The sequence below is a fragment of the Tiliqua scincoides genome, chromosome 12 (assembly GCF_035046505.1).
Source record: "Tiliqua scincoides isolate rTilSci1 chromosome 12, rTilSci1.hap2, whole genome shotgun sequence".
NCBI classification, from domain to species: Eukaryota; Metazoa; Chordata; class Lepidosauria; order Squamata; family Scincidae; genus Tiliqua; species Tiliqua scincoides.
Window position 1 is genome coordinate 676,869 of NC_089832.1, and position 12,073 is coordinate 688,941.

General features: G+C 59.6%; 1 protein-coding gene across 1 annotated transcript in view; it reads left to right on the top strand.

Annotated features, from left to right (window-relative positions):
• Nucleotides 1–12,073, top strand: part of LOC136663187 (diacylglycerol kinase delta-like) — a 33,532-nt gene that overhangs the window by 11,271 nt on the left and 10,188 nt on the right. Inside the window, exons 2-18 of the mRNA XM_066640170.1 lie at nt 2,442–2,552; nt 3,070–3,150; nt 3,961–4,065; nt 4,562–4,694; nt 4,960–5,066; nt 5,305–5,430; nt 5,940–6,042; nt 6,384–6,546; nt 6,869–6,977; nt 7,427–7,566; nt 7,952–8,033; nt 8,229–8,320; nt 8,632–8,731; nt 8,887–9,136; nt 9,662–9,763; nt 10,391–10,490; nt 11,264–11,371. Coding sequence (XP_066496267.1) covers nt 2,442–2,552; nt 3,070–3,150; nt 3,961–4,065; nt 4,562–4,694; nt 4,960–5,066; nt 5,305–5,430; nt 5,940–6,042; nt 6,384–6,546; nt 6,869–6,977; nt 7,427–7,566; nt 7,952–8,033; nt 8,229–8,320; nt 8,632–8,731; nt 8,887–9,136; nt 9,662–9,763; nt 10,391–10,490; nt 11,264–11,371 — 2,012 coding nt within the window. The remainder of the gene's footprint in view (nt 1–2,441; nt 2,553–3,069; nt 3,151–3,960; nt 4,066–4,561; nt 4,695–4,959; nt 5,067–5,304; nt 5,431–5,939; nt 6,043–6,383; nt 6,547–6,868; nt 6,978–7,426; nt 7,567–7,951; nt 8,034–8,228; nt 8,321–8,631; nt 8,732–8,886; nt 9,137–9,661; nt 9,764–10,390; nt 10,491–11,263; nt 11,372–12,073) is intronic.

Genomic DNA, 12,073 nt, shown 5'->3' on the forward strand with positions numbered 1-12,073 from the left:
GCGCGGAGGGGCCGCCCCCCGGCAGGCTGCAGCTCTGCTCAAGACAAGCGGGCGCAGAACCGCGCTCGGCGGGGGAAAGCCCGCGGGCGGAGGCCGACTGGGCGCCCGTGCCGCCGAGGCCCTCCCGCACGTGCCCCGAAGGAGGCGCGGCGGCCTGAACGGGCAGTCAGCGCGGCCGCCCCTCCTCCGCCGCCTCCCTTTTGCCCGTGCCTCCAGTGCGAGTCCTCGGGGCAGAGACCTCTTCGGCTGCAAAAGGCCCTGCTTGGGCTGGGGGTGTTGCTGGAGGCCTCGGAAAGGGCCCCGCTCCGGCCCCGTCCAGGGCTCAGGGCCTCCCCGAGGCTCCTCCTGAGGTCGGGCAGAACGTGGCCCGGGTGGCAGCTGCCGGCTTGCCAGGAGGGGCCGGGCGGGGAGCGGAGGGAGCGGCCTGGACTCCGGCTCCGGGGCGGGGGCGCGCTTGCACCTTGCCCGCGCCGAGCCACGTGGAAGGCCCGTTGCCGACCCCGGAGCGTGGCCCGCCCGTGAACAGCCGGAACTCGGGCAAGAAGCGCAGGAAGGAGGTGGCGAAGGGCAGCGCCGCGGAGCCCGACGCCGCGCAGAGGTAGCCCTGCCTGGGCACAGCACGGGGGCTCGCGGGGGCAGCCCGTCCTGGCTCCGGAGCGAGCGGCCCGCGTGCGCCCCCTAAAGGCACGTGAGGAGGGGCCGCCAAGACGAGGCGTCCCGTGCCCGGCGGGGGGGGGGGGCCTGGCCGCGGGTGCCGCCTCCCGCCCCTTCCTCCCGCAAGCGCCTGCTGCGGGCGCTGCGCAGCCCCGACGGCGGCAGAGGGTCCGCGAGGGCGGGGGCTGCGATGGGGATCGCCCCGAGCCGGGATGCCCCGCAAGCTGCCGCTCCGCCGAAGAGAGCGAGAGCCTCGCGGCGCCCCCAGGCGGCGAGCCGCTTGTTGTGGCCTCTCACGCTTGCGGCTCACGGCCCAGCCCAGGGAGACCGTCGGAGCCAAGCCAGGACCCCGGGCCGCCGCCGCTCTGCTCTCTCGAAGCGCGGCTGGCGGAGAGGAGCGCCAAGGCCGGGTTCCCCTTCGAGCAGCGTTGCCGAGGCTTTGTCCTCCTCGCAAGGCGCTGCCGGAGCTGTTTCGCTGGAGGGCCCGGCTCAGGCAGGCTCCTGCTCGCCGTCTAGTTGAGCTGCCCAAAAGAGCACAGAAGTTTCCCGCCTGCCCCCCTTTCCTGGGAGCTTCCGTGCGGCAGAGCCAGGAGAGGGTTAGGGTTAGTGCAGGGCTGTTGGTGGTACTTAAGATGGACCACGTGAAGCGGCACATCAGGGGACCAAGGCTGAGAAACGCTGCCTCACAGCAAACACCCCCACACAAACTCACCTGTGGCACCGCCGAGCTTCACCGAACACGTAGCTTTGCCTTAACTCTACTACTGGATTGTAACGATGTGGTAGGAGGAGGAGGAGTAGCATCCCCCCTTCTGGCTGCCCTGTCAAAGGGTCCGGCAGCGCTTGACAGCTGCTCGCGTGGGCCTGGGAAAGGAAGAGGGGCTTGCAGGGGGCTCTCTGTGGGTTCACGGCAGAGAAGAGACGTGCTCTGGCAGCGGCCGTGACCCCACTGTCTCACCCACACAGCTGTGGGTGTGGGGAATGCTCCAAGGCTTGCTCAGATGTGCAAAGAGCTTGTGTGGCACAGTCCACTCAGGCCCCGTTGATTTGGTGGTGCTTGTGCAAGACGTGTGCCTGGGAGGGGGTGCTTTGTGGGGGAGTCTTCCTCCAGAGGCAGCGGGTTGGGCTGGAGGTTCCTTCTGCGTGGCCACGGGTTGGAGAAGAGATCAGGTTTTTCTGGCTGGTGCGGCGCCTTTCATCGCCTGCTGCTTTGGCGCCTGCAGTAAAAACTCACCTTTGTCCTCCTTCACCCTGAGTCGGGATCCCTTCTGGAGGCCTGAGTGGCAGCCTGCAGGGGGCAGGAGCTGTGCTGGGAAGAGGCCTTTCTTTGGCAGCAGCTCCACCCTTCGTGTTCTTTTTGGCAGCTCCAGCTTGCCTGCGGCAGGAGAGGGGGGTGGCTGGGGACTGGATGCTGCCAGGAGACCTGTGTTTGAAAACTGAAGGGCCCCAAGTGAAGGCCATGGCCCACGATGGGTCCTGCTTGTCCACTTGTGGCACCCCCACCAGGCTGCTGGAGCCTGGGCAAAGCTCTGCACTCCCCTGGCACCCCACCCCAGTGGTACTGCTGTTGTGTGCTCAGAATGAGCCCAGCTGGGTGGGTCCTCTGACAGGAGTGGGCTCCCACCCAGCACCTGCCCTGCCCCCCCGTCTGCAGGCACCTGGTTCACCTTCTGCAAAGTGGACACTGCGCCACTTAACTTGGTAGGCTTGGAGGGGCCACTCCCCCACCCCTCCTGAAGGCTTCCGGTGCAGAGGGGTAATGTGTTTTGCTCTTGCTTTGTTCACAGAAGAGTGTGAAGGAGGGTCTCCTGCTGAAGCAGACCAGCTCCTTCCAGCGCTGGAAGAGGAGATACTTCAAGCTGCGAGGACGGACCCTCTACTATGCCAAAGACTCCAAGGTGGGGAGTCTGGAGGGCTGCCAGGGTTGCACAGGGCAAGGCTTCTGTGCCTTGCAGAAGGAATGCTGGCAGCAGGTGCCATCTCTCCTGGAAGGGGCGTAGGCCAAAGCTCTCCCTTCCTTTTTGTGGCTTTTAAAGTGTGATGCCTCTGCCCTGCCCCGTCCCACCCCACCCCACATGGAACTTGCCTGGTTTGGGGCTCAAGGAAGTAGGCCAAGGAGTGCCTGCCTGCCACCGTCCCCAGGCGCTGCCGTCAAGCCCCCCTGCAAGTTGGTGACCTGGCCAACTGAGCTGGGCTCGGCCCCTCTCCCCAGCCACTCCTGCATTTGGCCAGTGAGCAAAGTCGGCAAAATGCCATCCAGCCTGTGTAGTGCCCTCATTCAGGGTAGACTTTTGAGATCCTTCCACAGGGCCTGGGCCGAGCAGGGGGCAGAAGGCCTGCCCCACGGGTGCCTTGAGGATTGGGGAAGCTGGGTCTCGCCTCTGGCCAGCCACTCCTAGCCTTTTCTCTTTCCAGTCGCTCATCTTCGATGAAGTGGACCTGTCCGATGCCAGCGTAGCAGAGACTAGCACCAAGAACATCAACAACAGCTTCACGGTAGGTCTGCTGCTTGTGCTGGGGGGAGCCAGGACCCAGCGAGGTTGTCCAAAGGCCACTTCCGGGCTTTGTCCCAGCCCTCCCAGAGGCATTTCTGCACTGCCTTCACCTTGAATGGCCTGTTTTGCTGGCTGAGCCCAGGGGGCCTTGTCTGAAGGTGAAGGGGAGGATATGATGACCGAAGCGGGTGGGGATGAGTGCTCGAGCATGGGTGTCACCTGGTGGGACTGATGGGCTCCGAATTCAGAACCTATGAAAAGGAGGCCTCTTTCCTGCAACACGTGGAATTTCCTGCTGCAATATGCAACTGAGGCCTGGGCTGCCTTTGCCAGATCTTGGAGAACTCCACTGAGTGGGACAGAACTCTTGGAGCCCAGTTCTGTCCAACTTTCCAGCACCTGCGCAGTCGTGTTTAAGACCCACTTACTGGATTTTTTAAATTGTGTAAACTGCGTCATGAACTACTTCAGTTGGAAAGCGGTATGTAAATATTATTAACGATGATGGTGTCAGTGGGGCATCTGCTGCATTCTGCAATGGAAAGGCAGTCACGGAGGCCTCCTCTAGGTAAGGGAATGTTTATTCCCTTGCTGCACTGTGGCTGCATCAGCACTGGAAAATGGAATAGGATTGGGCCCCTAGCGGCCATGTGGACCCTCAGCAGCAGGTGCCTGGGGAGCAAAGACCAGGAGAGGGCTGCTGCCTTTGAAGGCATCCTGGCGACTGCTCCAGAGAGCAGGAGGCTGGGCTGGGTGGCCCACTTTGGTCTGACCCGGCAGGGCTGCCCTTCTGACCTCCTTTTCCTTCCAGGTGATCACGCCATTCCGGAAGCTCATCCTGTGTGCTGAAAATCGAAAGGAGATGGAAGACTGGATTGGGTCTCTGAAATCAGTCCAGAAATGGGAAGCCAATGAGGTAGTAGGACCAGAGGGGTGCTGGGGGGGGGCTATGCCTGGAGAGAGATGAAGCTGGGGGGGCGCTTCAAAGGTGGAAGGAGGCTGTGGGACTGCTGGCTGTTCCCTGCTTCTGGATGTGCTGTTGCTGCTACAGGACTTGCCCTCTTCCATTGAATGTGGCTTTCCACTAGGTCGCTGGGGTGTCTGCTGCGGAAGGCCCACCCAGTCCTCATGAGGTGCGCCAGCAAGCTTCCCATCTAACGCTTGCAAGCCTGGGGCAAGGAAGGGCTCAGGAAGGAGTGGCTGTTTTGACAACAAGGAGGACTGCCTGGATGGCAGAGGGGCTGCCCCCCACCCTCCTGAGGTCAACCCTCTTATAAGACTCCCTGCTGACCAGAGACGTAGAGGCACCTGTAGCTGGGGGTCAGGCAGCGGAGGGAGTGGTCTTTGCTGCAGCTCCAGGCAAAGCTGGCTCTGCCCTTGCCCCAGCCTCCTCCTTCCTTGGCATGTTCCAGGCCTCCCAGTTCAACATGGAGCATTTCTCTGGCATGCACAACTGGTACGCCTGCTCCCATGCCCGCCCCACGTTCTGCAATGTCTGCCGAGAGGCGCTCTCTGGCGTCACCTCCCATGGCCTCTCCTGTGAAGGTGAGCGACTCCCACCTTGGCCTTGGAAACTGATTTTCCCTGGGTTGCAATGAGTGGAAGAGAAAAGCCAAGATGCTGATTGTGGTGGTGGTGGGGGGAGATATCAAAAGCTGAGAGACACAGGCCTGGCGCTGGCTGCCTGCGAGGCCCCAGCTGGTCCTTGTGGGAAGAAGCAGGGCTGGAACCTTGGCCTGGGGCAAGAGTCCTTCTGGTCTCTCCCACCCCCTCCCCCCCTCAGCCTCTCTGTGGTTTTTTCTCCTCCCAGTTTGCAAATTCAAGGCCCACAAGCGCTGTGCAGTGAGAGCCACCAACAACTGCAAGTGGACCACACTGGCCTCCATTGGGAATGACATTATCGAGGACGAGGATGGGGTAACTCTGAGAACAGTCCCTTCCGCCCCCTGCCCGGGCTCTACCTTCACAGCTGTGAGAGTCTGTGGGCCTTAAATTCAGTGCCTGGGGGGCATGGAGCACTGACAGCTGCAGCTGGCACTCCTGGGATGGGACTCCTGGGTGGCACTCCCTGCGAATGTCCCCATTGTGCCATTTTGAGCAGGCCACCTGCAAGGGCAGGACTGTCCTCCCTCTGAGCTCTTCTTTCCCTTCTCAGGTGGCTATGCCCCACCAGTGGCTGGAGGGCAACCTGCCTGTCAGTGCCCGCTGTGCCGTGTGTGACAAGACGTGTGGCAGTGTGCGAAGGCTGCAGGACTGGCGCTGTCTGTGGTGCAAGGCCATTGTAAGAGTCCTCTGGGTTTCCCTGCCAACCCCATGACAAAGTCTTGGCCTCAGTCCGCACAAAGAGACTGCAGTGGTCTGTCCCTGTGTGCCAACACAGAAGGTGCTCTGGAATGTGACCAGGCCGATAATGGTGGAGTGGAGCATGTGCTGCAGGGTTACTCAAGTGCGCAAGTCCCTGCTTGCCACTCAGTTTAAGAAAAAGCAAAAAGCAGATTTTAAATGCATGTTGGGAATGCTGGATTCATTTCCAAGCCTTGTGGAAGAGAACAAGAGCCATAATTCAAAATAAGCACATGGGGTGGGGCTGTCATTTTCTGTGGGGCTGGTTCCCATTTTCAGATCCTGCCCAAATGCCTCCTCTGTCTCATCCCCAGGATGGCTCCTTTTATGTGACCCTCAGTTGGGGGCTGTGTCAGTGCTGTGGGTGACGTTGAGTAGGCCCTGCCCCTTGCTTCTGGGAGGGTCAGGGGCCTGCATCGTATCCATTGCCAGCTCTGCCCCCCCCAGGTCCACAGTGCCTGCAAGGAGCAGCTGGGCAAGAAGTGCCCCCTGGGGCAGTACAAGGTCTCCATCATCCCCCCCACAGCCCTCAACAGCATCGACTCGGATGGTGAGTGGGGAAGCCTGGGAGAGGCAACTGGGGCAAGGCCTCCTGGTCTTGCTACGGGGCTGCCCTTTTTGCAACTTGGGGGGCCTTCCAGGCAGCCAGCTGGGTCTGTGTTGCAACAGCATTTCCAAGTGTAGCTGTGCTGTGGCCTGCAGCTCTGATAATGACCGCAACAGCCCAGATTGGGCTGTACTGGAGAGTCACTCCCGGGGGCACCCGCCTCTGAGCTGGTAAGAGGCACAGTGGCAGTGCCTAGGAAGGGCTGGCACCCTTGGGGCACCAACTGCCTGCTCAGCCAGCCGACCCTTAGCTGAAGCATCCTCTTCCCTCCTCTGTGGAGCCAGGCTTCTGGAAGGCCACCTGCCCCTCCTCCTGCTCCAGCCCCCTGCTTGCCTTTGTCAACTCCAAGAGTGGGGACAACCAGGGCGTCAAGTTTCTCCGCAAGTTCAAGCAGTTCCTCAACCCAGCGCAAGTCTTTGACCTGATGAATGGCGGGCCTCACCTGGGGTAGGTGCCCTTCTTCCCACGCCTCACCAGGCGTGTCCCGCAGTGCTGCGAGCTGTCCTGTCCTCTTGCACCCAGCACCTGCTCCATTGGCTCCTTGGTGCTTGGCACTCAGAGCAACCTCTTGTGAGACAGGCTGGGCAGGGTTTCATTCATGGACCCAGGTCTGGTCCGTTGAAGGCTCTCTGGGCTGTGCAGGGAGTGGACTGGGTGAACCTTGGTGTGATGTGCAGCCACAAAGCCAGATCTGGCGGCAGCAGCCCTCCGTGACCTCTGGCGTGGCTGTTGCACTGGGTCTTGGCCAAGCCCCCCCCTTCTCTTCCAGGCTGCGGCTCTTCCAGAAGTTCTCCACGTTCCGGATCCTGGTGTGCGGAGGTGATGGCAGTGTGGGCTGGGTACTGTCTGAAATCGACTCTCTGGGGCTGCACAAGCAGGTGAGACAGTTCCTACCACTGGAGGAGAGGAGAAAGCCAGAGGATTTATCTGCCCCCTCCAGAAATCCTAAATTCCTTGCTCAGAAAAAGCCCAGGCTGCCTTTTTGGGGGGAGGGCGGTGAGTGACTTGTAGAAATGGGTCTTCCTCCCATTCAGGAGGAATCCAGGAAAATGGATTATTTTCCTAAGTTTTGAGGGCAAGTGAGTGGATAGCAAAACTCGACCCCCTTTTTGCCCAACTCTTGCCCAAAGCGATGGCCCCCTTGGAGTTGTAGATGTCCAGGCCTGTGCTCAAAGAATGTTCCCAAAGCAGGAAGAGTGCAGTGGCTGTGCGCAAAAGGCAGGAAAGGCTTGTGTGTGGAAACAGGAAATGTGGCGAGGTTCGAGGCTCGCTCTCAGCGCCAGCTGTGCCCACCTTCCACCCTGACCATGCCTTCTCTCTGTGGCAGTGCCAGCTGGGAGTCCTGCCCCTTGGCACTGGCAACGACCTAGCCCGGGTGCTGGGCTGGGGCAGCCTCTGTGACGATGACACGCAGCTGCTGCAGGTCCTGGAGAAGCTGGAACGAGCCACCACCAAGATGCTGGACAGGTGGGTGTCTGCCTGGAGCCACTTGCGGAACTCGGGGCAGGCCCACTGGCCACACTGGGAAGGGAGCTGGTCATGGGTGGACCGGAACCCCTAACAGTTTGCCCCCCTTCAGCAGCAGGTGTCTAAAAGGTTTGGAGCGTGTGTGTGTTTGATGGGGGTGCCGTTTGCTTCTGCCAGATTTCATCTCCCCTTTATTGCCCCACTGAGATGGGAGCTTCCTGGGATGGTGAAGGAGGAAGCCTGGCACAACAGGGCAACTCAGCCTGGGTGTGCATGTGCTGCTCCTCCTTGGGGTAGGCGGCCAACTTGCCTATGCTGTGCCAGCTTTCATCTGCCCCCCCCCCATGCCCTCTGGACAGCACTGAAGTCTCTGCCTACCCTGCAGGTGGAGCGTCCTGACCTACGAGGCTCCCAAGCAGTCTCCCCCAGCCATCAAAGAAGAGGAAAGTGATGATTCCAATATCCAGGTGAGGGGAGTGGTGCTGCACAACCTCCAGTCTGGCCTGCCTTAAGCAGCAGCACAGGCTGGAGGGAGGAAGAGGAGGAGGAGGAGTGGGCTCTAGGAGCCAGGAACGGGGGGGGGGTCCTTCTCTGGAGCTGAAGACAGGCACCAGGGCTGCTGCCTGCTCTGCAACCTGCCCTCTTTGTCCGTCCTTTCTCAGTCGCAGATTTCCCACTATGCTGACTCTGTGGCCTTCCACCTGGCCAAGATCCTGGAGTCTGACAAGCACTCAGTGGTCATTTCCTCGGCCAAGTAAGGCACAGTGCTTGGGGTGTGTGTGTGTGTGAATGGAAGAGGAACTCCTCAAAAACGGGGGATTCCAGTGTGTGGGCTGAGTCAGTGCAGAAGTGACAGAGAATATAACTCAAATAGTGTTTTTCAGTAAGCTGCCCACCCCCTGCCCAGCTTTGGCTTTTTGGGTTGGAGAGAACTGTTAGTCTCTCTGTCACTCATTGGATGCTGTTGGATGGAAGCCAGGCCACTCCTAGAGAGAGGAGAAGGGCTGGTTTGGGGGTCTTGAAGAAGTGGGTCGGAGACGCCCCCTCTGCTTCCCTCCCTCTCAGGTTCCTGTGTGGAACAGTGAATGACTTTGTGACCGACGTGGGCAAGGCCTACGAGAAGGCAGCTGACAGCAAGCAAGAGGCCGACATCATGGCTCGGAAGGCAAGTGTGGGTGGGTTCGGCCCCCTGAGCATATGCAGAGTCCCTTTGGGCTCCAGGCCAGGAGGAGGCTCTGTGACTGGCAGGTGACCAGGCAGAGACTGAGACCGTCTTGCAAGGAAGACCACATTTTTGCCACTCCTCTTCCTGCTGCCCAGTGCGCGAAGCTGAATGAGAAGCTGGACTCCCTGGTCCGTGAGCTGAATGAGGAGTCGCAGGCCGTTGTGGCCCCCGCGGGTGCCCCTCCTGCAACCTTGGCCATCCCTGAGGCCCTGGAGAGTGGTGGCAAGGAGACCCCGTTCCAGCCTCGCCCTGTGCCTCAGGTCTTCAAGTCCAAGGAGCAACTCATGCTGAGGGCCAACAGCCTGAAGAAGGCTCTGAAGCAGATCATTGAGCAGGCGGAGAAAGGTAGGGGTTGCCAGGCCTGGGGAGGTGCGCTGCTGTTTCGCACTGATGGCCCCGCCTTACACAAAGCCAGGTGGCCTCCTCAGGAGCTGCCTTCTGCTGAGCCAACCACTCAGCTGCCTGGCCCAGGTTGGGCCTCCGGGGTGTTCCTCTCCTGCACCTGGAGCCTTTGAGCTCAGAAAGGAGGGAAGCCTCTGTAGGCTCTGGCTGGAGCAGCATGCCTGACCCCCTCCTGCACACCTAGGGGGGCCACAGGTGCAAGTACCCCACACAATACCACTGGGGCACCCCCAGCTGTTCCATCCAAAGCAGCTTCACTGACCCTCCAGAGGGCCTGAATTGTCACTTTTGGTTTTTCAAAGACAAGGGGGAACTTCCGGGTTTGCCCCAGTGCGGATTGCGCAACCTTGCAGCAAAGCAACCACAAATGCACATGAGGACTCGCAAGACCAGTAGTGGGGGGATGCTCTGGAAGGGAGCAGCTGAGGGAGCTCTCCACCCTGTTTGTCCTCTCCTCCTTCTGTGCAGCTGTGGATGAGCAGAACAAGCAGACACAGGCCTACAGGAGCCTCTCAGTGGCCAGCAAGAAGGACAGCAGTGAGGATTGCAACAAGGAGGCTGAGAAGCTCAGTAAGACCCTCCTGGGTGGCTCTGGAGGCAACCAGAGGAGAGGAGGAGAGGGGAGGACAGAGGGGCACGAGCTGCGAGAGAGGCTGCTGGAGGCCTGGGGCAGGGTGAGGTGGCTGTGGGGCTCAAGGCTCCATCTGGAGTTCTTCCGTAGGAGTGGGGCGATTCCAATGTCAGAATTTTAAAGTTTGGGTGACGACTTCAGCGTGACGGGGACAACCCTTCCCCAGTGCCCCCCTCCTGGTAACGTTAGGAGTGTCTGCTGGGGCAGGACCTTTTGGGTAGGGGTGCCAAATCTGCAGATGTCCTTCCCCAGGAGGAAACCAGACCCACTGCCTGCCCATCCCCGGCAGACACAGTGTGGCTCCTTTGGGGGGGCTGTGCTCTCCTGCTGCTTCTGGGGGCTGCTCCTTTTCTGAGAACTCCGCTTTATTGCGTTTATCTTTGTGTGCTGTCTTGTTGCCGCACTTCCTGTTGGTTTTGCTTGCTGTTTGTGTCCAACAAGTAAACTTGGATATACATCTTGAAAGTGAATACAGCTGCAGCTACTACTGCTTGCAGGACCTTGTTCAGGGGGCAGAGGGCAGGTTGTGGTCAGACACCCTCAGTGGGTCTTTCTTCTTGCACCAGAATCTCGGCGGGATACAGTCGTCTCCACCACTTCGTCCATCATCCTGGACAGGCCTGAGAGCTTCAGCGCTGTTCACTTCGCAGAGGACCCCGGGGCCCTGTGAGTGTGGAGGGGGTCCCTCTGCTTTTGGCCTTGGCCGTTTGGAGAAGGGGGGCAGGCGCTGATGTGCCTCATGCAGCTGGTGCCTGTGTGGGGTGAGGGAGAGAGCCACAGCAGTCAAAGCCCTTTGCAGCCCAGCCTCCGAGAACTGATCTTCTGGTATCTCCAGAGTGAGGCTTTTATCTGGTTGCATGAATCTTGGTTTGCTTTGCTTTGTGTTGGATATTATCCTTTTATGAATCCAGCAGTGTGGCCACTGCTGGATAGAGATGTCAGTGCCAGGCAGAGGAGCCCCCCCCCCCACTGTCATCTTTCAGATCGGGGGCACCAAGGTCCTCGGCTTCATAATGTGGTCAGGGGCAACACGACTGGCCAGGCTCCCTTCTGGCTGGCCTGTTCTAGCCCCTGGTGCCCACTTGCAGGAAGGCATCTTCTTCAGGCATTTCACCTGTTTCCTGGCCTGGCCTGGGACAGTCCATCGACCTCCAGCTTCAAGTTAGGTGAACACTGGTCTGAAAGCCAGCCGGTGTGCCTGGAGCTTTGGAAGTGACATCACTTGCAGCCAATCAAATGTGGGTGCGGCGTCATTGTTACGCCGCCTGTCCCCCCTCCCCCGCTTGGCACTGATGCCATTTTCTCACTTTCTGCAAAGCTTGAAAGGAGAGGAAATAACCAGAGTGAGCATTTGTTATTCTGCTGGCATTTTGCTGGTTCTGCTTCAGTGCTCATTTCTGAGCCATTTCCAATCTCCCTTCCGCCTCTGCTGGTTTCAGACAATTTTCTGAAAGATGCGTCATGAATAATTATTTTGGCATCGGCTTGGATGCAAAGATCTCTCTGGAATTCAACAACAAAAGGGACGAGCACCCCAAAAAATGCAGGTACGTTTGAGATCGCCCCTGCCCAGCACACAGGTGCACCCTAAGAGTGGAGGACCCTGGGAGGCAACGCTCTGAATGTCCGAAAAGCAGGCCGCTCCCCTCCCCTTCCACACTGACCAGGTGGCCATGGAAACCCTGGGGGTGCTTGAAAAGAAAAGTCCATGAGGGTTTCCTCTTTTTGATTCCCCCCACCTTGCTGCCCTTGCACACACAAAGCCACCCTGCTTGCAAGTTAATTAGGCAACTCCCCCCCCCCCCCCCCCCGCACACACACACAGGAGCATTGCCTCTTCTGTGCAGACAGGCCTCCACTGGCCCCCAGGCCTGAGCCAAGGTTGCTGCTGCTGCCTTTTGGCTCACACTGGGCATAAGAACATAAGAACAGCCCCACTGGATCAGGCCATAGGCCCCTCTAGTCCAGCTTCCTGTATCTCACAGCGGCCCACCAAATGCCCCAGGGAGCTCACCAGATAACAAGAGACCTGCAAGGCTTCCTGGGAATTGTAGTTAAGAACATAAGAACAGCCCCACTAGATCAGGCCATAGGCCCATCTAGTCCAGCTTCCTGGATCTCACAGCGGCCCACCAAATGCCCCAGGGAGCACACCAGATAACAAGAGACCTGCAAGGCCTCCTGGGAATTGTAGTTAAGAACATAAGAACAGCCCCACTGGATCAGGCCATAGGCCCATCTAGTCCAGC